Source organism: Coturnix japonica, chromosome 15 (assembly GCF_054131305.1).
Source record: "Coturnix japonica strain WE chromosome 15, WE-NBRP24, whole genome shotgun sequence".
NCBI classification, from domain to species: domain Eukaryota; kingdom Metazoa; phylum Chordata; class Aves; order Galliformes; family Phasianidae; genus Coturnix; species Coturnix japonica.
In genome coordinates, this window is record NC_140677.1 from 4,435,584 (window position 1) to 4,461,738 (window position 26,155).

Sequence of the window (26,155 nt, forward strand, 5' to 3'; positions counted from 1 at the left end):
GATAATGTCCCATGTATCTCTCTTGTAGGACACTGAGTTATTGAAAAATAACCCAGTATCTATTAGACAGAGTGATGGGGAGTGAAGTCTGACTATCTTTGTACTGCTCAGAGCCTCTGCAGCATATAGATCATTTGTCAGTGCCAGTTTGAGGTAATCTATATAAACAGGCTGCTTTGCATTTGAAGTACTCACAGGACATGACGGTTCGGCTAAAAAACCATGCATTTTACATGTAATCACCAGGATAATTTGGCTGTATACCATGTTCCCACAACTTAATATTCTACCTACAGATGCATGATCAAGAAGAAATTCCTTAACTTTGACAGGGCACATCACATTATACTTACTTTATTATTGGAAATGATCACCCCAGGGTGTAAAAGGGAGCAAAGACTGTTTCATCACACTTCCCCCCCACCCCCCCCACACACACATTTACTACAGTGTAGGGCATTCCAAAGCTACAGAGCGCCACTTACCAGTGGACAAGTGCCTACCTACATATTACCTGGGCTATGCAAAAGAGAAATAACTGCTTAATTTCATGATACGATGTAGAAATTTCATGAGATTCTATCTCCTGGAAATGAAACTTCCAGGTACACAGTTCAAGTCCTCAAGTAAAAAAACCCATTTGGTAGTGAAATATAACTTTGGACCCATGGATATAACTAACATCTCTCTTAGACTCAGGACAGTGCCTCATTTTGGACTCCTGACTAAAATGGTGCACACAAGGAGATCTTGCAACCTTTTATCATAGCTAGGACCAACAGTGACTTTTATTCCTCTGCTTTGATGGTTACTCCAATCTATTAAAGTTTCCTCTCCACAAAGACTTGAATGCAATCCTAGTTGAGCAGACCAGAAAAATAGTCACTCTAATCTCAACATGCACTTTATACAGTACATTTATCTGGCAATTGATTGATATTGCATCTATTTTAGCATTATGCTCTTTAAAAAAAAAAACCTCCATATAAATGCCCTGTTTCACAATATGGAAGGAAAAGGTTCAAGTGATGGTCCATAGCTATTTAATGGCTATAAAGTAAAACCTATAAAATAAAAGTGAAATGAATTATCAAACCATAAACTCCATAAACTAAAGTTCGGCATTTAAAATGGGCCATGGCTTTAAAAATTCAATTACAGCTTTAATAGAAACAAGTTTACTCAATATTTTAATGACCTTCTTGCATAATGTTTATTTTATTTCTCCTTATCAAAGTCTAGCACTATTGAGAATGCAAGGCAAGCCTGCCTTTCCTCTAACTGCTTTAAGATTGATTAGGAAACAGAAATATTGATGAAAAAAACCAAAAAACTCACAAAAAATCAAAGACAAACAAACAAAGAGCACACAAACATGCCTCAGTAGAAAATTAGAGTTGATTGAGATTAAGGAACAATGTATTATATCCTTCTGGATTGGAAACGCCAGGACCAGTAACTGAATAGTAGTGATGGGTAACCTGAACCCCAGGGTTCAGGTTAGGTAACATCTGAAGGTTTGCATGTTACCAGCAGGTAAAGGGATCCTGCAGGCATCACACTTGGGAATGGCAGATGGATAGGTCATCTCAGAATATGAACCTGTGTTACCTTTGCTGAAAAGCAAATTAAAAGCCAGGTTTAAATTTTGTTGGTTTTGTCAAATCAGTATCGTTAAGGTTTTAGGGAGATGTTTAGCAATGGGCCATCAGCATCTTCCAGCAGTGCTGATTTATTGCACTCCAGGAGGCAACCTGGACTTAGCTCTAGCTCCTGCTGGTTTCAAGCAGACCTTAAAATCAGCAAAAACAAACTCGAAGACAAGTCTTTAGGGCCTGTGATTTCAAAGAACAACAGCTCTCATGGCTGTGGTTTTGGAGGGGCTTTTCTTGTCTCTTTTACTTTGTTTAGGAGACATTAGGATGCTGACAAAATCTCTAGAAAAACATGAATGTGTTGAGTGAATGTATAAATTTTCCTCTCTAGTTTGCTTTGGAAACTACTCATATCTTCATTTTAAACAGCGCTTCTTAAGTGGCCATTAACATCAGGTCCAAGTTACAATCAGGTAGCTCTTGGCTGTTCCACACGAAAACCAGTTGATTTTATTAGGGCCAAATGAAAGCTATGTAGCCTATCCTACCAAATCCAGCTGAAGAATCAACACCACTGATAAATTTAAAGTATTACAGGTGCAACAACACTGAAAAAAATAGGTAAGTATTTCTGTGAGAAGCAGGGGAACTGCAATTGAAAATAGATGACTCTCAAAGCTGCATCCAAGGGGAATGGAACAAAGATCTTAAAATATTACCCCTAGATGTTTCCCCCCTGTGGTTGCAATTATTCCCAAAGTACCCTGCTTAAAATAGGTTTTCAAACCATGCAAGACTAATCATTGCAATTTGGAGATGTAAGTAGGCACTTACCATGCAATTCACAATTAGCTAAAGATGGTAGAAGAATCTCAGGCATGTTGGCACAGGAGATTTAAAGAAAAAGAAAAAAAAAAACCAAAACATTTTTTCTTGCAAGAATGACATGTGATGGGAGAGTAGAGGAAGATAATTGTCATAACAAAGGGAGTATGTTATTATTTATTGGCCACACTTAAGCACTGGGATCTTGGATTACAGTATCTGGTGACAAACACTGCTTGAAATTTTGTAAATATTGCCTAAAAGGTAAAATAACTGGGTACATTCAGTACTCAGCAATTTACTCACAAAATTCAGTTTGGGTAAGCAGAGTGGCATTTGCTTTTTGTCCTATAGAAAAAGTAGGGAGTGACCTCTGAGCACCCTGAAGTTTTTTTCTCTTTGCTCCCACCAACATCAGAGAAGTATCACTGATACAGACAGACAGGGCATTTTAAAAGCCAACTAACAACCTCCAAGCTTCAGTGTCTCCAAGGCAGAGGGCAGTCCAGCCCACCACACTGACCCCTGTGTTGCCCACCAGCACAAGAGCTGCTCCAACATGAGCCTTCAGTCCTGCCCAACACTCACCATGCCCACAGCTCCTTGGGGTCTCACAGCACTCAGCTCCCCACAGGATTAGACCCTTCTCTTTGCCAAAGTGACGGCTGTAAATAGACACTTAGGGTCTAATTCCTACAGCTTTCAGTATTGCAACTAACATTTAGCCAAAACATTGACTAATTTCTCTGATTAATCCCTATTAATCTCCTGGTTGACTTTTTCTTTTCTTCCTCCTCTTGCTGATCCACTGGGTTATGAACTGCAGCAATTACCTTTACCAAACCAATTTTTCTTTTGCAAAGCTGTTGATTTTCCACCCCTTCAGTAGTGCTGGGATGCTGACCAGCCCCTGCTTCACTACTCTGCCCTAGAAGTGCATGCAAACAAAAAGGGAAAAAAAAAACAAAAAAAAACCAACAAAAAAAAAAGCCCTCAGCAATAAGTTGGCTGATTCTGGCAGCAAGACAAATCTAGCACCACACAGCAGGCAGGAAGAGAGTGCACTGCTCATCCTTTCGGTTTTGTCAGTGTATGGGAATGCTGGACATCAACACACAGCAAGGGATTCAGCCGAAAGCACTCCTCCTCAGCATCTGAGCCCTGCTGCCTTCACCCTCGTTTGGAAGATACAGGTAAAAACAGAGAAATGCTTTTGCTAAAAGGATTCAGCAAAAATAGAAAGCAGTTAGAAGAAGCCCGGACAGCTTAATCTCATTGCTAGCAGGCGATGGAAATAAACCACAGTGCACGGGCTGATAGCTCCTGTATACATAATACCCTCAGGTACTGTAACTTGCATGTGGTTCTTCTCGTTACAGCAAATAAATAGTCACAAGTGGCACTAAAGGATTTTTTTTGGATACAGTTTGTTTGAGTTGCCTTTATAAACGCTGATCATTATTTACATAATTATACCTCTCTGACAGCAGGCTTTACAGCTACTTTGAACCACGATGAGCAGGCTGGATGCTCCTCTACAGCCAGACAGTGCCTATTCCGTTTGTTGTATGTACTTCTCTTAGCAGCCTGCTATGAATGTCTCACTCATTCATTTCATCATGTAATTTATGGTAACATTACAAAAGAAACCATCTATATTCAGCAACTATGTAATATTGATAAAGCATTTAGGAACAGAACATAAATTTAATGACAGGTATAATATAGTATCAATAATCTGCAGAGAAAAAGTGTGTCTGTTAAGTGAGCAATTCCTCAGAACAGAAACCTAAACAGAGAACATATTTATCTGAAATAAATGTTAAGAGAATTCCTGATGTCCCAACATTCCTTTTTCCCCCTCCCTCTCATAGATGTCAGAAGCCAAGACAGACAAGACACAAATCAAACCAGCAGAAAGTTTTGAAAATGACAAGCAAAATATTTCTTGGCTGAAGAAAGGTAAGTTGTATTGCTGGGTTATTAGTTGCATGGTTGTGTTCAGAATAAAGCCACACTAGAAATCTTACAGCTTTAAATAGGTCTAGGGGATTCCACCGCCAACTCCATAACTTGACACCTATGAAATATCCATGTATGTTTTATTCTGATGCACAGTGGCCTAAACTGCCAACATTCTAAGTATCCTGAAAGTTTGTTTTCCCAACATGCCTGCATTCCTTGGGAAGCTTTGCTTAACCTTAACTACAGCACTAAGAAAGATGGACCATCCTCTTGATTCCTGAGGAAAAGACTTTCTTAACTCAAACTTTTACTGAAATGGATCCGCATGTGTTGAGTTTCCTCAAACATGTAAAAAACCAACCCAAATCTTTGGACTTGGCGGTGTGTTACTTTAGGATCAAGTAATATCAGTTGTCAGCAGTTCATGAAGTATAGACTCTTGGAACTGACAGCTAATTAGTAGCTCTCTCACTGCAAATAATTGTCAAATACGGGTATTTCAAGTAATATGTTAAACTATTTTAGAAAGCAAACACATGATTATAAAAGTTTTCTCAGGACTTATCCCTATATGCACAAAAAAGATTGCCTTGCTGGAAAGGAACTATTTGTAAGTTAACACACAGCTCATTCTTAGGCCCTCTTTGTGCAGGTTAGTTCATCATTGCAGAGTAACTTCACTGTATTTCATACATACGCAGGTAAGATAATTATATGACTTAAAGTGAGTCTTAGGGCAAAGGCTTCCAAGATAAGTGTGATACAAGCCTCATTAAGCGTGAATTAAGGCTTCTAAATGAAAGCAGTTGTATTGTAAACCTAACAAATGCCTTGGGAAGACTCAACAAGTGACTTCATATTTTGAAAGCATTAACTAGGTGGGTACTGAGGAAAAGACAACAATCATTATTATGTCATCTGTAAAACATGTCTCTCTATTTTAAGCTTGTGAAGTTAATTTTGATAGATTTTTAATGCAACCTCAGTGGCAACTTAAAGTAAACCTAAAAGCTTCTGCCCTGTGGTTTTTTGTTGTTTCACTGGTTAACATGTAGGGCTTGTTTGGCTGGACAACCAAAACCCCCTGCTTGCAAGGTATCCGCTACATCTGTAGGCAGAAGATTTGCAAGCAGAGGATCGCAAAGAACAGCATGGATGAGTGAGATCTGGGTCTGGTTCTACAAGATAGCACTGCACATTAGCTTGTAAACAACAAGCACATAGATGAAATAAATATTTGTTTCATCAGAATACAGCATAGCACAAGAGACTGCAACTTTACAAAAGAAGTACAAGGGACTTTAAATGGTCCTTAGTAAGAAAGACACTCTGAGCAGGGTTAGACCATTGGCACGAGCCCTGTGAGCCTGACACAGTTACCCATCCTCTGGCCTAGATGTACTCCAGGAGCCAAATCGTAATTCTCCCACCAGTATATTCCTGAGTTGGTTTAGTTTTACCGATGCACATCCACACTGTAGATCTCCCCCTCCTAAGGAGATCCACAGTCCTGGGTTTCCGGGTCATTAGCAATGTTTTAATTGTTTTGTTCTTGGAGGAGGTAATATTTAGAAAGTGAGACAAGCGCTATTTCTTTGCACTTCTTCTCTAAAATGCAACAGAGAAGCGGGGCCTTGAAAGTCTTTTCCTGCAGCTGAGTCAATAAATAGATGAAGTGTCTCAGAAGAGACAGAATATTTCCTTGAGTTATTGATATGGACATTATTTAATATTACACTGAAATTTGCTTATTAAGAAACTGTTATTGTTTCTTTGCTTAAAGCAAACATTGCTTTTTTAGAGTATGCTAAAACAAACTGTCTGGAGCAGAAGCTTAACTTCTATGTTTAAATGCTTTAAAAATACATTACATATAGATTTCAGGCATTCTAATAAGCAATGAATAGTGGAAAACAGATTTGTACTGTTTCCGTCAAGCACAGTAAGAAGACTATATGTTCTTTTAACATCACGCTTTAAAGAAAAGTTATTTTTATTCATGGTTTTATATTGATTATTTGTTCCTTCTAAAAGAAACAATCATGAACCACATAGTATCAGAAATAAACATCAAAATACAGACAAGGCTGTGGCTTTAGTATCTCTTGTAGATGTTTGTTTTTCCTTAGAGCTTTGCAGACTAACAGCCTGTAGACTAGTAGTGCAGTGGGTCAGCACCAAAAGAAAGCATCTGTTACTTGCTTGTTGGCTTTCAATATTAGGAGTTTTTAACCTGGGCTGGAAGATGGTGTTTTAATCTGGCTACTACTTATTTTTCTTCTATTTTGTTCAAAGAAGATACTTTATTTCTGTCTCTCAGCCTCTAAAAGCTGAAATCAAACCCTCATTTTGAAGAAAAGCTTCCAGGAGACAAAACAGAAACCAGAACAGCTACATTAAAAAACTGCTATAGAAAAACATTAGGCTGTGTTTATTGAAACGTATCCTTAGGCAGGAAGACACAAAAGATTCCTACTCATGACTCTACCTTGAAGTCACTCATACCCACTACTACATACATTTATCCCTGCCACAAATGCACCAGAAGACTGTTTGGAGTTGAAGATGACACAGGGAAAAAATAATGCTGCATCAAGCTAGCACAGTGTTGGAGAGTAATGTCTATAAAAACACTGCCCTAGAACTTATTTTTAAGAGGAACAGCAATATATTTACCCTCTCCTTTAGTTTCTTAATTATCATAAAAGTAATTATTTGATCAAGGGCCTGAGGTCCTCCACAGCAGCTATGAAAATGTGGATCTATTGAGAAATAATAAAAATGTAACCATGGAATCAGACTGGTGGATGTGCTGTCTGGTTTTCCGAGGATATACAGAAGTCCTAAACCAGCTTGGTACCTCCTAGGTCACCCAGTGCTAAAGCCTGGCTCTGAACATCAGCAGGCATCCTGGTTTGAGGACCTCAATGAAGATGGAGAGGTGGTCACAGTCAAATCCCAACAAGTCCTGAGATCAAGAATTTGCATCAGTTACCTTTTACAGTAATATGGAATGCTCCTTTAGGGTTATTGTTTTTGAAGATCACACTAAAGTTGAGAAAACCAATTGGCAGCAGGCCATCAGCACAGTTATTAGAGAATCCTCTGCAAAATATGGCTTCAGAAATGCAGCACCAGAGGAGTAACACTCACAGGGACTGTGAGAGGGACATACCCAACTTGAACACCACCCTCATAGCCAGAGGTGCCTCCTCCACTTGGACCAGGGCTCTTTCCACCAGGGCAGCGATACAGGGTCAGAACAGCAAGCATATGGGTAGAGAGGTCAAAGCAGAGCTAAATTCACACCCAGATTCAGCATATGGTTTTTGGAATGCCTTACAAACATATAATCTCTTGGTATCACTTGATGATTACAGCCATATGGATACATAGAAGCAGGCAGGAGTTTATCTAATTGACACTGGTCTTTAAAAGGTGACACTGATCTTGCACAGGGGAAGAAGTGGTTACTTCCCCATTTCTGCATCCTTCGCAAAAGACAGAATGTGAGGGAAAACGTGAGGGCTTAACACTGCCCTCCCATGGTTTCATCACAAACTGACCCTGGCAGCCCAGGAACACAAATCCAAGTTGCACAGAAATTTCATTTCAGGATATTCTCACACAAAGCCCTCCTGTTTTATGCTGCCCAGCTGTGTACACAAATGCCCTCCATATATAACTTCCAGGGAAAAGTTAATGAAATGGCTTCCTTGCCATTCTCCTGCCAAAAATATAGCTGAAAGGCTAATTACCAGATCTGCTCCAAAAGAGCTCCATTCTGCCCTAAACTTCTCATTGATAAGAAATATTTGTAAAAAAATAAGTCTAATTTCATTGTCTTGCAAAGAGTAAGAAATTGAGCCCTGATTTCTTTAATCGGCTGCTCTAGCCAGCAGATTTTCGCTGTAGGCTAAAATTCAGCCCTGTGCTGAGGGTCAGTGCAAGGTCAGCACTTAAACCATAAAACAGGGCTTAAGTGGTAAAAGGAGCCTCTATTCAGGATTGCATTTCACCTCTCCAAGGACCACAGTTCATATGAAAAGGAGGATTTACTCGTATCATAGAACCTGGCTGTGGTGACATTGTTCACTTTATTCAAATAATACCTTATTCTAGGAGTTATCCCATCGGGTGAGATTGTGCCATGCTTCTTAGCGGTATATCCCAGACCTCTGATGTGGGAATTAGGCTACTCCCAACTGTACCTTCCCATAACATCCCACAGCCCACTTTGGGAAGTGTTCCCAATAGCAAAATCTTCTTGTTTTTGCAGCACTCAAACACCTTTTCCCCATCATACCTCTCACCCTGGATACTCAAAGACTTTAAGAGATTTTTGTAAAAGTAACAAAGCAGGAAGGACATATTGACTTGAGATGTTCTTCCTATACTCAGAAGTCAGTAAATACAATGATAAATACAACTGCATGCACACTTGGACACTTGTTTCCTGCATTTTGCTGACTTGTGTCCAGCAGCTTTTTCCCTTCTCCCAGCCTGAATTAAGTCATTGGATTGAAAAGCTTTATAGAGTACTGATAGCAAAGAAAAACCACTCAGTTTCACATAACAGAAAATGCCAAATGCTTATAAGATGAATGCTGTAGTCTAAGCAGACTGCTTCCAGATAAGAACCACACACACACACACAAAAGCACATTTAAAAACTGATGACAAGGATCCCAGCAGGCTCAAATTCCTGGAAGATGCCTTGTCAGCTTCAGGACTATGACCACATGAATTAATTGAGACAACCCTTCCTTTAAGTTGTAAAACAGTAGATTTAAGGACTCTCTTCCAATGGGAAGGGAGTATATGAAATCTGCAATGGTCCCAGCTCACCACTCCTAATTATAGTTTTATAAACTGAGTGGTCCTTGATCTTTGAACCAGAGGCTCCTTGGAGATGTAAGGCTTCGAGTACTGACACAAAGGTGGAATGAATGTACACTGACACTTCTGTGGATGAGAGGGTTATCTTAAAGTCACGCTTCAAAGCTGGACAAGGTTTATTTAGGTTTGTCTGAATTCTTAACTGTATCTTCCACAAATGAAATAAATACATTGTGTTCAACTACCAATGCAAGGCAATACCTGAAGATGTTGTTTTGTATCACTCAGCCCTGGAGATTTTCCAGAGCAATTTTGCTCTTGATCCCACCGGTGCAAAATTTTCCCCTTAGCTGCATGACTGCAGTCAAAAAAAGAAAATAAATTAAAACCCTAACCCCATGTAATAACACAAATAGACATTAGCCGCTGGTTTTTATGATTTAGCAGCACACGTTAGAGCAGAATCCTCATTACCAAGGACCTCCGTGGTAAGATAGGCTGCATCAACACGATCAGCAATGCCACTAAAGTAGTGGAGTTACACTGATTTGCAGAAGTTTAATTGAAGCAGCACGTTTAAAGTATACCTGTAATTGTCTCAGGGCATAAATGAGTGAGAATAAAACAGCATTCACAAGATGTCTTGTTTTTACCTCTTCAATTAGTAGAAGGAAGGGTCAAATACGAAACTGGTTTCCCAGCTCGAAGGCAATACAAACAAGAAGGATGCCTGTAGTAAGCAGAATACCTTGACGGATAAAGAAAATTCTGTGCTAATAGAAAAAAAGCATGCTTTAGAAACTTGATAATTCTTAATGCTTTTGACTGCGTACCTATTCCAAATTAGGGACGTTGTTGGCGTTAGTCTCCAATACATACATCGCTGCCGTAGAATGGTTTGTTTCTCCTCACTGACAGCCCAATCTGTTTCTTTAATCAACTTCAGCCTGCGCTCCAGAAAGCTCAGAAAAATATTATTATTCATATTTCCCCTTATCTTGAATAATGGAAATATCATTGGTGTTATATTCTACTGAGAATATACTGAGAATACTGAGGTGACTGAGAGATGCTGGATTTTAAATGCACATTAGACACCTAAAAACACTGAAATTATTATTATTGGTGGGCTTTTAGATTATCTCAAAGAAGTGAAATTCTTAATTAAGCTTAAAGACAGGACATCATGGATGTAAACAGCTCAGTGCCAATTTTCAGGAGTTTTGTAGGCCTGCAAGGTTATGCACTGATATGTAGAGCTGGACTGACTGTCACATAGTAATACAGCAAAATCCTTACTACTGGGGGAACAATCAGATATTTAAGGTAAAGGTAATCACATTATAAGAAATGGGCCTTTTCTCCTTGCAGATTTGTAATACTTTTCCAAAATACGGCAGCTTCTAAATACTCAATTGCATTGCAGTAAGTGGGTTAAATCCTGGGCATGCTGTTTTTCTATTTGCCTCTGGTGTTATATCTATTGCTTCTGAAAGTTTAGACATTATGCTTCATTATGTTAGCTGAGGTTCAAAAAAATTGATTTTTCCATCAATTTAAAATAATTATTTAGAACTAAATCCAAATGGAAATACACTTAGACACCAAGTGTCTGCTCTATATGTACAATAACAAATATTGGACGTAATAAAATCCTTATCAGAGCAGCTTAGTGGGAAGTGACTTCTTCTGGGACACTTCAGGTCTGTTCTGTGCTGAGAGTACACAATTGTGTTAGAGGACTTAAATTCACATCTTCCAGAGGAAAAAAATACTCCAGCTTCTCAGCTACCAGATGCTCTAGTAGCATGGTGTATGGATTCCCAAGTACATATGTTTGAGTGGACTACTTAGAGCGCATTGCTCCAGATTAGAGCAAGGACTCCTCTGCTGGGAGGGCACCTGCATGGAGGGCAATAGATTGGCTCTAGTCACAGCAAAAGCATATTAACCTATCCAGCAAGAAGTGGAAACCTATTACCAAGATGTCTCAACTTAACACTAAGATGTACATGTGCTGCATGGAGGGATGAATGTAGAGAAAGCAAACACAAAGACCTGAAGCCCCCCATTCAGATAAGTTTCTTTATGACATGTACCATAACTGAGATTCATCTCTTCAAAAAGAACTGAACAAAGATTCGTTATCTCCTAAGTAATACTTAAGTGGCAGAGATCTTTTCCTTCCCCCTAAACTAGATTAATTCTTATTTTATAGGATTGAAACAGTCTCTCAGGGTCTCCTGATTATATATAGTCTCATTCTAATTTCAGTCTTTAATCTGAATAAACACATTAGAAAAACACAGACACAATTAACTTAATCATAAATTCAGATGGATTGTTTATTATCTGTCTACTTAATGTGCTTATGATTGCAGCAGTTAAACACGATAATGTTTTCTCTCACATATAAATGAATATACGCAGTGTAGAAATATGTGCAGGAAGAAAAAAACTTATCCCTGAATATGTCAGTAGGCTTCAGAGATGAAGTAGATGCACTGCTCAGTGTTGTGCTCTGCAGAAAAACACAAACATTGCCTTGATGGTGTTGAGACATCTGAGAACTGATTACTGACAAATTACATTCCTGCATATCTCTGCTTAAATATGCCTACATGTAGTCTCAAAAGAAAGTGTTATTGCAATATCAAAGATGCAGATAGCAACACTTTTCTACAGTGCAACTGCACCTGTATTTGAAAAGCAGAGATGGAGATTTGGGTAAATAAATTCACCTGAGTTCTTCAGAGAAGAGCACAAGTTTATGCAATGTTTTTCTACCAAAGCAAGCATCAGACATCAGATTTAAAGAGGATGGTTATCTTATATGATCACCTGCACAAATACTCAGATGCCAAAATTATAGTTGGAATCTGATTCACCTTCTTGTTCCCATGGGATATTGAAAGTAAACAATTATTTCAAGCATGAGTTCAATTAAATTAGTGATTATTACTCACATAGGTTCATCTGCCATTAAGATAATTTTTTTTCAAAAGTCTCATGGTATAACAAAATGAAATTAAATTTGGGTATGAAACATTCAGGCTTTAAAACACCACAATATATTTTTTTATTGCCCAAGAACCATTCATCTTCATTGTCTCTTGATTCTCAGGTCAAACAGCACCAAGTACTTAATCACATAAGTACTTCAATCACTAAAGCCAAATTCAGACTGGTATTTCCTAGGCCTAACATCCCAAGGGTTTCTGACCTATGTACTGACAGTCAGAAAGTTTATTTATGGAATTCATTAAGGTTGGGAAAGACCACAGATGTCATCTAGTCCAGCCTTTGACCCAGCACCACCATGCTCACTAAGCCATGCCCAACATTCAGGTTTACTCTCAGCCATGTTTCATGCTGGCTACATGCATGGTGCTCACTTAGCTCACATAAAACTTAGAAATAAGTTCAGAGGAATCTTGGAAAAACAGAGCACATTCTCAGGTATTTGCAGTTTTGTTGTGCAGCTTCATGTAATGTCCTCCTACCAAGTGCTCCTCTTGCAGCTATAAGCTTCAGAGAGACAGCCACTTTCGGGAAACAAACATGTTTAAATATCTCATTTCCAGCAGAACAACCTGAGCTGTAACGACTTTGGGTTTTACTTACTGCCACTCTACAAGGAAACATCACCCCTCAGGCTGCCTAAGAGAGGCAGGGTCCTTGCAAAGGACCCAGAGACTCTGCAGGAACCCTACAAACCCAAGGAAGTCAGGCAGCTTTGGTTGTACCAAAAATAGTCAATCCAGTGTAGCATGTAAAGCAGAGGCTAAGAAAGCAGCAAGGCAGACACTATGAATAATATTCTAATTTTGAATATAGATTGTTATTTTAATAAAGATGTTCTAAACTTATATAAATACACCAAATCTGGCTGCATACAAGGCTCTCTGGAAGCTCTTTTGACAAATGACATCTGAATTCAGGATGATTTTCTTCAACTCTCTGTCCCTAACTTTAGGATCAGCACTGTCCAGCAGAGATGATAATCACCATATTTAAAAAAAAATTCAAACAGCAGTGGAAGCTCCCCCAGCTCTCACTTGAAGGGAATCACCAAGAGTTGTAGAAGGGTAGTATAGTCTCAGTGTCTTAAAAGAAAAAAAAGCCTATGAAAAATAAATAAAATATAAAACTAAGCAGTGGTTTTTACAGTATGACACAGCAGTATTACTTGCATTAGGCCAATTTACCACTTATGATAGCAGTAATAGCACTAAAAGCCAATAAAAGCGGTCTGTTCGTTCAGAGATTGGCTTTTATGGCTTATTCTAAATATTATCAAGTGAATCAAAAGCTGTCATTATAGTGTCTAAAAAGCCTTCGTACCTTGTAAGCAAACAGTGTGACTTTGACAAATAATCATTAATATGCCTGTGTGAGACCAGGGCTAAAAGAGAAAGAAAAAGGAAAACCCAATACCTCGCTTTACATAAGTCATTAAGATCATTTTGCTTAAATTTCATACAAAATGAAACAGTTTTATATGTAAAACACCATTGTTTCTTTAATAAAACAAACTTGTCAGATAACTGAACAATGAGTGGTCAAACTATAATGGCACATCACAATCAACTTCAGGAAAACAGATGTCATGGATATCTAGGTAACACCTTTGGGCCACCAGGCAGGTTCATAATCTTCTAACCCTGCCTGCCAGAACTTCTAGAGAGCACAACAGCAACATTCTCCCCTTCATCTTGCTTCAAAAGAAAAGGGAAGTTCTCATGCCCCTGAAAGCATGTAATTTATGTTCTGTATCATACCTGACCAGCTACTCTCTTGAAGAGCTTCCATGGCAAGAGCCTGGGACAAACCGATCGCCTTGGGTTTGTGACCCAGCAGGGCTCAAAAATTCAAGCTCAAATGTTTTATTTCAGGGAGTTTTTTTGCCCATTGTCATTTACAGTCTTGGAGGCCCTTCTAGAATGGCAAGGCAACATGCTTGCAGTTGATGACGTTATGAGATATGCTCTGCAGCTGCACTGAGAACACAGGCTAGCAGAAATACGTGGTGCTGCACTGCTTGGGGAACTGTTCCTCCCAACACAGCCTTTAAGGGCCACACATGTTTTGCAGAGAATTTATGCAAGCAAAAAACCAACAGACCTCCCTACCCAGACTTCCAGTTCCATTAATTTCTTTCTCCCGCAGATTAGAGATCTCTCCAGAAACACCACATTAACAGCAAGGTGCAAAGATTCCTGGTGGAAACTGATGCCACAGATTTTGCCTACAGTGTAGTAAGAACAGTAGGAAATCATAAAGATCCTCAATATGTTTGCATTTATGCAAAGAAAGATGCATGCAACTCTATAAATCTATGAAAAGTAGCATTTCTTCCCTTAAATAAACACCACTAGTTAAAGATTCTATTATTTCAGTCAAAAGAGCAGGTCAAAACAGTTTGTTTATATACTCAAGAATTAAGCTTTGGTCCTTTTGGACCTCTTTCAGGCAGCGTCCTGCAGCTATCAAGCTCCCTTTCAGACCCATTGCACAAACTGAGCATCTCACACATAAGCGAGCACAACAGGCCTAAAGAGCAGAAGCTGTTCATAGAAATGAATGATACCAAAGTCACTGTCCTGCCAGCAACAGCCAGCAACAGCATTTTGCAATAATGATATCAGTCACGGGTATTCCTATCAATTGGTAAGAGAAGATTATATACACACTAAAGCGCAAGTGGTTTGTCCTGTGTGGTTTTCAAGTCACACTTCTGCACCGTATGTATTCATCACATACAGTTCTCCTGCATTACTTTATCTCAGGCCTCAATCCCCCCCAGTAATTCAGCCCCACTCGCATCCCTGTCACATAAAGTTCAACAGTCTTGCTGATAAGAACCAGAGTGGAGTACTCTATGGGCCACTGTGCAACCAAACAGAACCTGGGCAGCACTGCCACAGAGCAAGGCAAACACTGGATAAGATTCTTGTACCCAGGATTTTAGGAGCAAAGTCACCAAAACTGGTCTAGAATAGAGGCCGCTTCTTGATCTATTTCTAACTGCCAGCATAGCCAAGAAACTGTATCCTTTCTTCCACACTGGAGACCACCTGCAGAAATGTATTTCTCCCCTCAAACTCTGCACAAGAGCCCCAAACTTGGCTTTAATGCAATACATAATTTCCACTTTTTCTCCCTCTAATGAGACCCATTGATATTTTTATCTGTATGTACTGTGTTTTGTTAATGGGGAATTTTTCAAGCACTATGTGGTAATGGACTGTGGGATATGGGATTATGCATTTATTATTCTCAGGAGCACTATGTACACTATACCAGTAAGTTACAAGCAGGTTGGCAGAATGGGGTTTGAATTCTGGCAGAAGACCTCTTCCAAGTTTGCTGCAATTTGTCTGTTAGGCTGCATTTGGCTCAGTTTTAAAACCACATGCTGATAGAGGTACGGTTGCTTTGGTCATCTATGCTACAAACTGGCTGCCCTGAGCTCTTGGTTCTGGATTGCTCATGTCTAAACCAGGTAGCCAAGGGCTACAAAACAAGGAGTGCTGCAAGTAGCTGTCTGCTTTGGGTTGTTGCATAATAGAGTAAGTGATGTTAAATCCAGAGATAAGAATTGTGATAAACTTTTGTTGGCAGAAGAAATAGATCTTTGCCCCTGTTGATTGTGATTATACACAGTGCCCAAATCTGAGTTTTCATAAGCTTGTGTCAGTGAAATACACCCTCACATCCTCCCTGCCATAACAGGGCAGCCTAGGATTTTCCACACGGTGTCTTTCACAGAAATTATAAGTATTTTTGTGAAACAGAAAGTGTCATTTTAAGATAAAAATGCCTGCTTCCCCCCCCCAAGGACAAAAAAAATCCATGAAATTTCCCTTCTATAATACTCCATCTGGAGCAAGAGGAGGAAATAAAAACTAATAGAAAGAGACATTTCTTCTTGGATCAAAACTGAGTACTTGGAAGAACACGTTCTCAGGCTGCTCATAAATGCTTAGGAGAAAACATAATTGTTAGGTCAAATGATTCATAAGGTCCAGCTTCACTAAGGCGCTTTATATTTACAATTCCTAACAAGGCAAAGGTGAAAGAAACTACTGCAGATTTTTCCTTTTGGTTTGAGAATGTAAAATCCTTTTCCCATTGGTGTCCCATTGAAAATTAGAATTGGATTCTGTGAGTACCTTCAAATTCCTTTGGCTGCAAGGAAAGTGGCAACAATCACCATGAGCCAGGCACAGTATTGGAGCTGACCTGTAACTTGCCTCACAATATACATATATGTACCCTACTGAAGTTACTTAGCCAGATTTCAAGTATTTCTTTATGTATATTGTCCATAATGTGCACCATAAAAATCTATATTTGCCGTATGGTGAAGTGTAGGCTACCTAAACTTCAGCTACATAAGAAGTCCATTGTCTTTGCCTAAACAGAGCAAGCTATCCCATGCCTCACGGCTATTGGTAACATTAGTGTGATCTTTTAGCTTCTAATCCATATTAATTTGTAATATACAAAACCATTCAAATAAATAATTGTGCAGACTGAATAAAAAAGCAATTTAAACTTTTTTTCCCTAGCTGGAGACACTTTTTACAAATAGTTCTTTTAAGTAGTCTTAATAGTATCTCTTTAATATTGCCATTAAAATTCACCAGAGTTCAAGAGCAGAGCAAATTTACATCTGTTAAAATAATGGAATTGACACTGATATTACATCATTGCTATTTTAAATAATCATTCTTCATAATTCTAACATGCTTGCTTTAAGTCGCAAATAAAGAGCTTGTCCCCCTCCTTTCAAAGTCAATGGCAAACCTCCCTTTGGCTTTCAGGGAGCAGCACCTTGCTTAAAAGAAAGGAGCCCTTAGTTAGACATGGTGGGGTCTGACCACGTTCACTTTTGTGCAGAGGAATAATTCACTCCAAAGGAAAAATTACTGGGGAAAGCTGTACGAGCTCTATTGAGCTCTGGTCAGATGAGATAATTGTGTTGCCTGGTCCCAGAATCTCATGAAACTACAGAACACTCTGAAATTGGAGGGAGGTACAGTTCTGTTTAGTTTCACAAGAAAGCAGTTTTATACAGGTGGGCTGTGGAGTTGGTTGTTTTTTTTCTTTGCTATTTTAGTGCAATTTTGTGGTTTTCCTTCCTTAATACTGTAGGAAAGCTTGTTTTAAGAGAAGCATGACTGGAACCCTCACAAATTCAGCTTCCCCTGGGAGAACGTTAGCAGTTTCACTACAACTACATAAATGTTCTTATACAAATGTTTCAAACTGAACCTAAAGGAATTAAAGCAATGCACCATACAGAGATGGAAAGCCACCTAGAAAATGAATCCACATAGTCCTTTCCCTGACTATAGAAGAAAGCTATGGAAGGCCTTTTAATAGAGAGTATGAAGTCCATTAGCAATCTGAAGAGTATTCAAAACTGGAGAAAAAAATAAATAAATGCCTTTTCGCTTCCCACCTAGCACTCAAAATATAGCTTTGTGCCTGTATATTCCTACCCGTGTGATCTTAAGGGGAAAATAGCCAGCCTCTATGCCCATCATCTGTAAAGATGTGTACTGTAGCAAAGAGCCTGTTGGTTGTTTTCTGGGAGACAGAGAACTTCATTAGCACTATCATAAAAAGTGAAATGGGATCAATTGCTTGTTTTATTTATAATAGGCAGTGTCAGTGATAACAAAACATCAACCCAACCTCAGTAAATTTAGGGTTGAAATAACAATTGTCCTGATGTCCTTAAGAATTATGCATTTGAAAAAGAGAAAATAACAGTTGGGATGGTAGGAAAATGTCAGACAAACAATGAAGATTTGGTGAAGTTTTGCCTAATGAGGCGTTTCAGGCATTGTCACTTTGTGGTGTCTGTGTAGAAATGAGAGAAGAAACACATCAGGGGTTATCCTATAGAGATTTTCATGCCATGTGGGCTGGGAGTAGCAAAGCCAGGAGGTCCTTCTCAGGTCCATCATCTTTGATTCTTTTTGGCATCATTCCTTGCCTTGAAAATTCAGCTTTTTCCCCTCTGCCTTTGGCACTACTACAACACAATGTCCAGTACAACCCAAACTTAAGAATAATCCTGAATTTCACAGTAAATCAGTGCTGTGGCCACTAAATAAGTTATAAGTATGAGTTTGTAGGCAATTTAATTCTCTGTAGCTTCCCAGCCGCAGTGCTGACAGAGGAAGAGATGTACACCTGATGTGGAGGACAGGTTGTTGGCAGAGCCCTCATCACTGGGGAAAGGAGAAATGCACAGATACAACGTTCTATCCCTATCTACTCAAATGTGTATAGAATATGGATACTATTTTTGTATTAGACTCCAGGTTCTTCATTCCAAAACTACATTTTCTATCACCTAAACCTGCTAATCTGTAGATTTCACCTAGCTTTATGGGAGGAAATATGTTCATGTCATCTATTTTTGGTTTCCTATACCGTGACAGTGAAGGCTGGCCTGGGGTTGCTATATATGCACGCTGCTCCTCAGGTAGCAGAACAGCTACAACAGATTGCCTGGCACCTGATTGAGGATGGGGTGAACAGAAAGTATTTTTGTTCCATTGAGAACATCCCGGCCAAACCAGATTTGTAGCAGGCAAACTGGAAAAGTATAAACCGATGGAGAATGGCATCTTTTAATATTTTGGGATCATGAAAGGGCGAGATCAGAGATCCAAACCTGAACAGGTTTATAAAGGAGGAGTGGAATGAAAATGGAAGGTGCTGGTGGGGATATATCCTTCTTGGAAGAGGTATTCACAAAACCTGCTGGTCGCATTTTGTTAGTTCTAATCCTCTTTTAATGAAACAACTACTGAAAAGAAGACATAAAAAAAAAAAAATTTTGAGCCCGAATGCCAGTAGAAACATATTGTAAGTATGATACATTATCAACAGCTCTACTGCTGCCTGGTTAAGAAAAAAACTAATGCACTTAAAATCATCCTCTTTTGCTTTCTAATATGTTTTTGGAAATACCAGACTTTTTTTTAATTATTATTTTTTATTTTTTGAGTAGAGCCGCTATTAAGAAGTAATTAATTATGATTTCATTTTTTTAAGGGCCTGGATTTCCTCTTGCATGCATGAGTCCTACTCAGGAATAGGCCTGTTCAAGCAAATGAGATGAGTTTGGTGTGAACAAATTTAAATGTGATGTGAAGAAGGTCCTAAGATATTTATGGACGGAGTGAGTCACTCTTGTTCTGGTTGCATGATTACATCAGTGGAGAATTAGTCTATCATCATGCAAGGTCTGAGTCGCCTTCCTCTTATATCACCATACTTCAGAAATGTTGTGTGGAGTTCAACAATATTTCACTCCTAAAACCAGTAAGATGAAAGAGCTGAGCCACAGCTCCAGTCTCCTATGCCAGATTCACACTGACTGCAAAGAATCTACCCCCAGTTAAATCAGTGGATCATCTGATCCTTCTCTGGACTGTTTACCTACTAAAACTTTCATATAAATCATTTAAAGACCTTTTGCTCATTTAAAATATTAAGTAACTGCGGTTATAAAACAGTATGTATCCTTTGCTCAGCGTCACACTCAAGAAGTAAATTTGCTTCCAGCAGACTCCAGCGACAGAGCTATGAAGATATTAAGGAGAAACAGAATCAGAAATGTAAACTTGAGCACTCCAGCTTCCTCCTCACCAAACTCAGATCTGTGATAATCCTTCAGCAGTTCAAACCCCTGACAAATTTGAGTCAAAGAAAAAACAACTCTATGCCAGACCTGACAGTCTCATACCCTTCTTTTAGACACACACCAGGTTTGGTGGTGCTAGCACTACGTGTGGTCCTCCCACGTTGTCTCTGAGAATAGGCGATAGCAACTACTCAAGAAGTCACCTCAGGAAAAGTTGTGGTGCACTGCTGTTGATATCTAAATTAGATTAAGGGAGAAGAAAACGGCTGGAAAATCTCCAGCCATCACTGGAGTCCCTGAAAAGTTTTGCCCTCATGGCAACAACTTCATGGCTAACTAGAGGCAGAAAATATAGCAGCAAACGCACTAACTATACCAAGTGTTTACCAAGAAGTCTGTTCCCCAGCTTCATCCCCTCCCTGCTTCTCTATGCGTTCCGCGGGCCTCTCTCCCCACCAGCAGCCAGACAGGCTGCCTTCCATACATCTCTGCTCTTCTCACTTCTGGGAAATGGGGAGGAATAAAACCACCTTCCAAAGGGAGAAGGCTGAGAGTAGTTGATTCTTGGATGCAGCTCAGCAACTCCAGAAACTCTTAGAAGCATGACAACATTACTTATCAGCTTATTCGCAGGTAAACTCTAGGAGCATCCTATTTCTCTGCTGTCCTATCCTTGGCCATTCAGTGGTCCAGCAGGTACACAGTGCTGGAGAACACCTGATTTAAGACTCTTCCAGTGCACAAATGTGACCAGCTAACATTGCACCTTCTCAAAATATTCAAGTACCAAGTACTGCAGAGTTGGAACTTGATCCTTGGGGTCCCTTCCAACACAAACTGTTCTGCAATTGTAGGCCTCATGTTTTCACATTCATGTCACACTTTGCTTATGCTATCTAGAATTTCTCTGCATTAAGTGGTGTATTTTATCTTTTCCAACAAGCAAGACTTCTGCACCATAGCGTATCCTACAGGCAGCTCTTTTCACATCTAAATCCAAGGATGTTTGGGGAGGAAAAAAGATTATATTTATTCAGAAATTAAATGAGATTAGTAAATTTTAAAGTAATGTACAAATAGCAATCAGCTTCTTCCATGAAGGTCAAAAGAAAAAGGACACATTAGCAATTGAATATCTTCTGTCTCTTTAAAGTTTTAATACCTTGTACCTGTTAATAATAGGAAATATCCTTCTTCAAGAGTAGCATTTTCAAAAATTGGTAGAATCCTTTTGCTAATTCTAATCTTCTTTTAATAAAATAATTTGCTAAAAAGGATTATTAAAAAGCATGAAAATGGAAGGCCAATAGAAATGTACAGTCTATACAATAAATAGTTAATGTATTTTCTAAATGAATGATTTAAAATAGCTATTAAAGTAAAGAGAATGAGCTTATGTTTCTAGTAATGACTTCTCTGCCTTAGAATGAAATCTGTAAATCCCTGATTGCAATTTCACATCCCAAAAGAACAAGCAGTCCTGGGACTGATGCTTATTGCCTTCATCATTAATACTCGCATACTACATGGGACTTTTATATCACTGGCTTGAATATTCAGACTTGTACTTATGTATGCTTTTTATTTTAAATCTCATACAGTTATTTTCTGTCACAAAAATAAAGCCCTCCTTCAACAAGCCTTTTTGTATGTACATGCATACATGTATACACAGACATTCAGTATAAGTACAATTTTATTCATAAGAGTGCATAATGATTCAGCCTGTGATTGTTAATAAAAATGCATTTCTAACCATCAAATTTGAGTCTATTATTCTAAGTTAATTGCATTTGCCCTAAAGAGACTTGCGACTGGCTGTCAGCCTATTTGTGTCAGTTCCATTTTATTCATCAGTCAATCTTGTCTCCTCTTTTTTCACATCCCATATATTGATCAAATAGATTTGTTAGCATGCCTCTGCAGCTTTAAAAAAAAAAGTTTTTGTTATTCGTCAGGTTTATTTGATTACTATATTAGTTTGTCTGTTATCTTAATTGTTATTTCAATAGAAAATAAATGCCCTTTGATAGTCCCACAAGATTCCCATTAAATATAATCCATATAACAAGTTAGTGGATGGAGTGAATGTGGTAAGAAAATAAACACATTAAACCCATTTTAGAAGGTGGCATTAATTTGCAGCTGTACCACACTTGATCCAAAAGACAGGAATAGAAATAACTACAGTGTGAAACAATTTTGATAAACATCAGTGCCGTATCATTGCATATTATGCTATGTATAAAATACCTTAAGAAAAAGACATGTGATGTAAAATAAACTGAGGTCATATCTGGAAGAGTGGCTTTTGTGGTTAAGTGTGAAATGGAACAGTGTTATATATGGCCTCAGACACTAGAAATTGGGCTGGGAAAGCTGTAAGCAAATGCAGGTGGAAATACTGCGTTACAAGGGAAATGTTTTTGACTGGGAGAAACAGCAGCCTTATAGGAAAATATTTAATGGAGTGAAAGAAGGAAGCAGCCTTACAATTACAAAAAAATAAATCGAAGAAGCCCTTAGCACACACTAATCAGCAATAGCTTTGGTAGTGCCTTCCCAAACACTTCCTGATGCCTTCACCAACGGGAAGGTGATGCAGCTGTTCTGGTATGACCTGCCTCTCGTACCTTCACAATCAGCAAAACATAACACAGCCCTGGCTCACTGCTTAGCACTGAGTTCCCAGCCAGTATATAAGCTTATGTAGTGTCCGAAATAAGCACCGTGATAAGATCAGCTATAACAAGAGCTTACTGTTTCACTGAAAAAAAGGTTCAAGGGTCCGTGTGTGTTAAAACAGTTATTCAAGGTGTAGAAATGCTGGTTTCATTAGAAAATTAAATTGAAGAAGCAGTCTTTTGCTTCATCAATTTGCTTAGTCTTTTGCAAAGCTTTTGACAAAGCTCTCTGAATATGAAATTAACCAAATTTTCCAATCTTTGTATGAAAAGCTGAAGAAATTCCTTTATTTCTTCATAGGGGATTAATCTTTTCATTATCTGATTTTAGTCACCTATAAATTTGGTTTCTAGCCTAAGTTATTATTTTTACTGTTATTATTTATAGCCAAACACTGCGGGGTAGAAGGGCGAGGAGCATGGACAAAACATTTCTTCCAAAGAGCAACTCATTCTTGGCTTAAGCTCTTCTATCAAGAGGGGCTGCAGTGCCAGCAGGACACTCATCTCTCCCTTTGATTATTGCAGGAGTTTAGGGCAGACAGCAGCTGCTGCGATGAACACCACCCTGAGGGGGACCGACCCTATTACAGCAGGAGCAGTTTTAATGCCTGTACCCAGCTACAGACACTAAAAATGCCCAACTCCGAGATGGTTATTTTTCACCTGGAACGTTTTTTAACAGTATTTCATAGCAAGCAACCATGCTAAAGCTTCAGATGGCCAAAAATAACGCTCACATTTGCAATTGTCACAGACTGGTTAGCAATACTGTGCGATTCAGAAGCACACAGCAGGATGATAGTTTCAAGCCAAACTGTTGTGACCAGCTAGTATGGCATATAAACAGGAACAGAGAAGAATACAGCCTCAACATTTGAGACAACAAAGAAAGAGTGAAATGATTGCTACATAAAAGATATTTCAAAGACCTCCCAGAAAAAGCAAGCATAAAAATCCCCAATAAAAAGGCTCAGCAAGAAAACTGTCACACCCCCTAATCCTCAACAGACTTTAACAAGATGTTTGTATGAGCCAGAGATTGTCTCCTTCCCCAGAAGACAAAAGACACAGAAAACAATACTGTCTAGCATAGGATTAGGAGGCAAGAGATACATAAAAAGGATTCCTTAACCTCGCAATTAGAAACCCCAACTCCCCAGCCAAAAGGATAATCAGAAACAGACTGCAAACCTGTGCCACAGTAATCACTGCAACTATTTCTTGCTCTTTGAAAGTTGATATATCTTATTTTCATTATTATTTATTTATTGCCACCCCAAGAAGGGTTTTGATGGCCACTTAACTACAAGACAACTGCTGCTGACAAACCACAATTCAGCACACATGGCAATAACTTTTTATTCCCCATTCCTTGAATTTCCATCACCACCAACCGGGCAAAAATTAGATTATCAATGCTCATAGCTGCTTTCCAGTAAATGTGTAATTAAAAGCAAAATTACATGCACTGCACTGGCCTTCTAACAAATGGCTGTCTTACTGCGCCCTAAACCAGAAGCACATGCAGGTTCCTCATGGTATAAGCATTTACTTTGGTGGAAAAGGAAACAACTTGTTTGTTATAATGAGCATCTTTAGCTTTATTTGGTATTAGGAATGCTTTTCAACAGAAGGCAGCGTACTGGCAAGTGAAGAAAACAGACTTGGAGGAGGAGGAATCCTGCAGGCTGGAAAGCAACTAGAGCCTGCAAAATTTGACCCTCCTGCAGTAGTTAAATGGTGGCCATAAACTGTAATGGCCATAGAAGTTAACTGCATAAAAGTTTAAGACTCTTTCTGAAGCTGAACAAGGCAACCAAAAGACATTGACAACCACATTTACAGGGCATATATTAACTCACAGCCATGACTTTAGTGCCAAAACAATTGTATACGATTAAGAAGTGTACGTGTTCCCGCTTTATAGGAGAACACTGGAACAGACTGCCCAGGGGAGTTGTGGAGTCTCCTTCTCTAGAGATATTCAAGGCCTGCCTGGACACCTACCTGTGCAACCTGATGTAGGGAACCTTTGGGGAATTGATGTAGGGAACCCTGCTTTGGCAGGGGGGTTGGGCTCAATCTCTGGAGGTCCCTTCCAGAGTCTTTCCCTCAGGAAAGGAAAAGTACAGCACATTTGCAAACTCGCTTTGTACATTTGTGATTTTGTTCGTCTGTCTGTCTATGGGACCTTAAATTTTTTGCCTTAAGTTCCATGGTCCTAGAGCTGCCACATATTCTGGAGGAGATGAAAGTAAGCTACTTGAAAACACATAGAGCTCGGCAGGGATTCTACCTTACCCATTGCAATTTTTTACAGAAACATGCAAACACATCACACTTCTTAGAAGAGTTATGAAATGAATGCACAGAAAAGGCATAAATTTCCAATTATTTCAGAGCATACAAAGCTTGGTTTGCACATAATTCTTAGAAGAAAAACAAGTAACATCATTTACAGACTTCTAAGTAAAATTTCTGGACCACAGATTAAGGAAAAGCAACTAACCATATACACCCCCAAGGCAGGCAGTACCAGCACACAAAGCAAAGCAACACAGGATGCCAATCAGAACAGGGAGGAGCAGAGGCATGAATCAATTAACTTCCTTAGTAACACACTATCCCAGAAACTCCAGATCTTGCTTGTGGGGTGGTGTAAATGACCCACAGCACACATCCCTGTGCCACCAGGACCTTTACTGCTGTCCTGCAGCAAAGCCAGCTATGTTCACATTAGGAGCCTGGGAACAGGGCTGTGGCACCCTCAAAATCATTTCCAGCTCAAGTTTTCCTCGTTTTACAAGCAAGCTTCTGGTTGCCACTATTCCAAACCCTACCTGGGATTTACGAGTTAGGTGAGGTTTTTTCTTAGTTCACACATACAGCTCCAGATCTACCAAATAAATAAAGATCTGAAATTTTTATGAGTGACACCTGCACAGCACAAAATCCCACAGACTGTAGTGCAGCAATGCCACCCAAGTACACAGTCCTTCCCTCAGGCAGGGCCTACATTTTCCCCTCCAAGCAGAGGAGAAATGCATATTGCTCCAGACACCGTTACATTTCTGCTTTGTCATCATCATTGATTTTATGATGCTCAGATACTATGGTGATGAAAGACAATGCAAAGCCCTAATAGAGCTAAAAACCTGAGAAACTTCGTCTTGTTGAAACATATGACAAAACCTCAGCTCAAAAAAAGTAAGGGAATGAATTAGAAATGTTTGAATAATGACTTACTCTTCTTGCACCAAAAACAGAAAGTCCAGCATCTCTGTATTTACCATTGATTGGAAAAGGATTGTGACGATGCACACAGCAATGAGGACTATATTCAGGTTCATTACCAGCATTTTCCTCGGTTGCAATTATTTTAATGACGATTTTTGCCTAATTAAGATTTTCATGATTTGGCGTAGGAAGCAGATACAACACCTGATATAGCACATCCCGAAGCTAAGCACTTCCAATCAGCTCTAATAGGCATTAGCTTGGTCCCTTACACAGCAAATCAGCGCCATTTCCCCAATCAGGCAAAAACAACTCAAATAATCAGCCAAGAAAAA

General features: G+C 39.1%; 1 protein-coding gene across 3 annotated transcripts in view; it reads left to right on the forward strand.

Moving 5' to 3' along the window:
• The first annotated feature begins 3,329 nt into the window (after positions 1-3,329).
• Positions 3,330-26,155, forward strand: part of MDFIC2 (MyoD family inhibitor domain containing 2) — a 39,336-nt gene continuing 16,510 nt past the window's right edge. Inside the window, exons 1-2 of one of the 3 annotated variants that reach the window (XM_085516228.1) lie at positions 3,330-3,613; positions 4,295-4,382. In XM_085516228.1, coding sequence (XP_085372354.1) covers positions 3,359-3,613; positions 4,295-4,382 — 343 coding nt within the window. In that variant the 5' untranslated portion in view covers positions 3,330-3,358. The remainder of the gene's footprint in view (positions 3,614-4,294; positions 4,383-26,155) is intronic. The other 2 variants (XM_015875453.3, XM_085516227.1) reach the window with 2 other exon arrangements.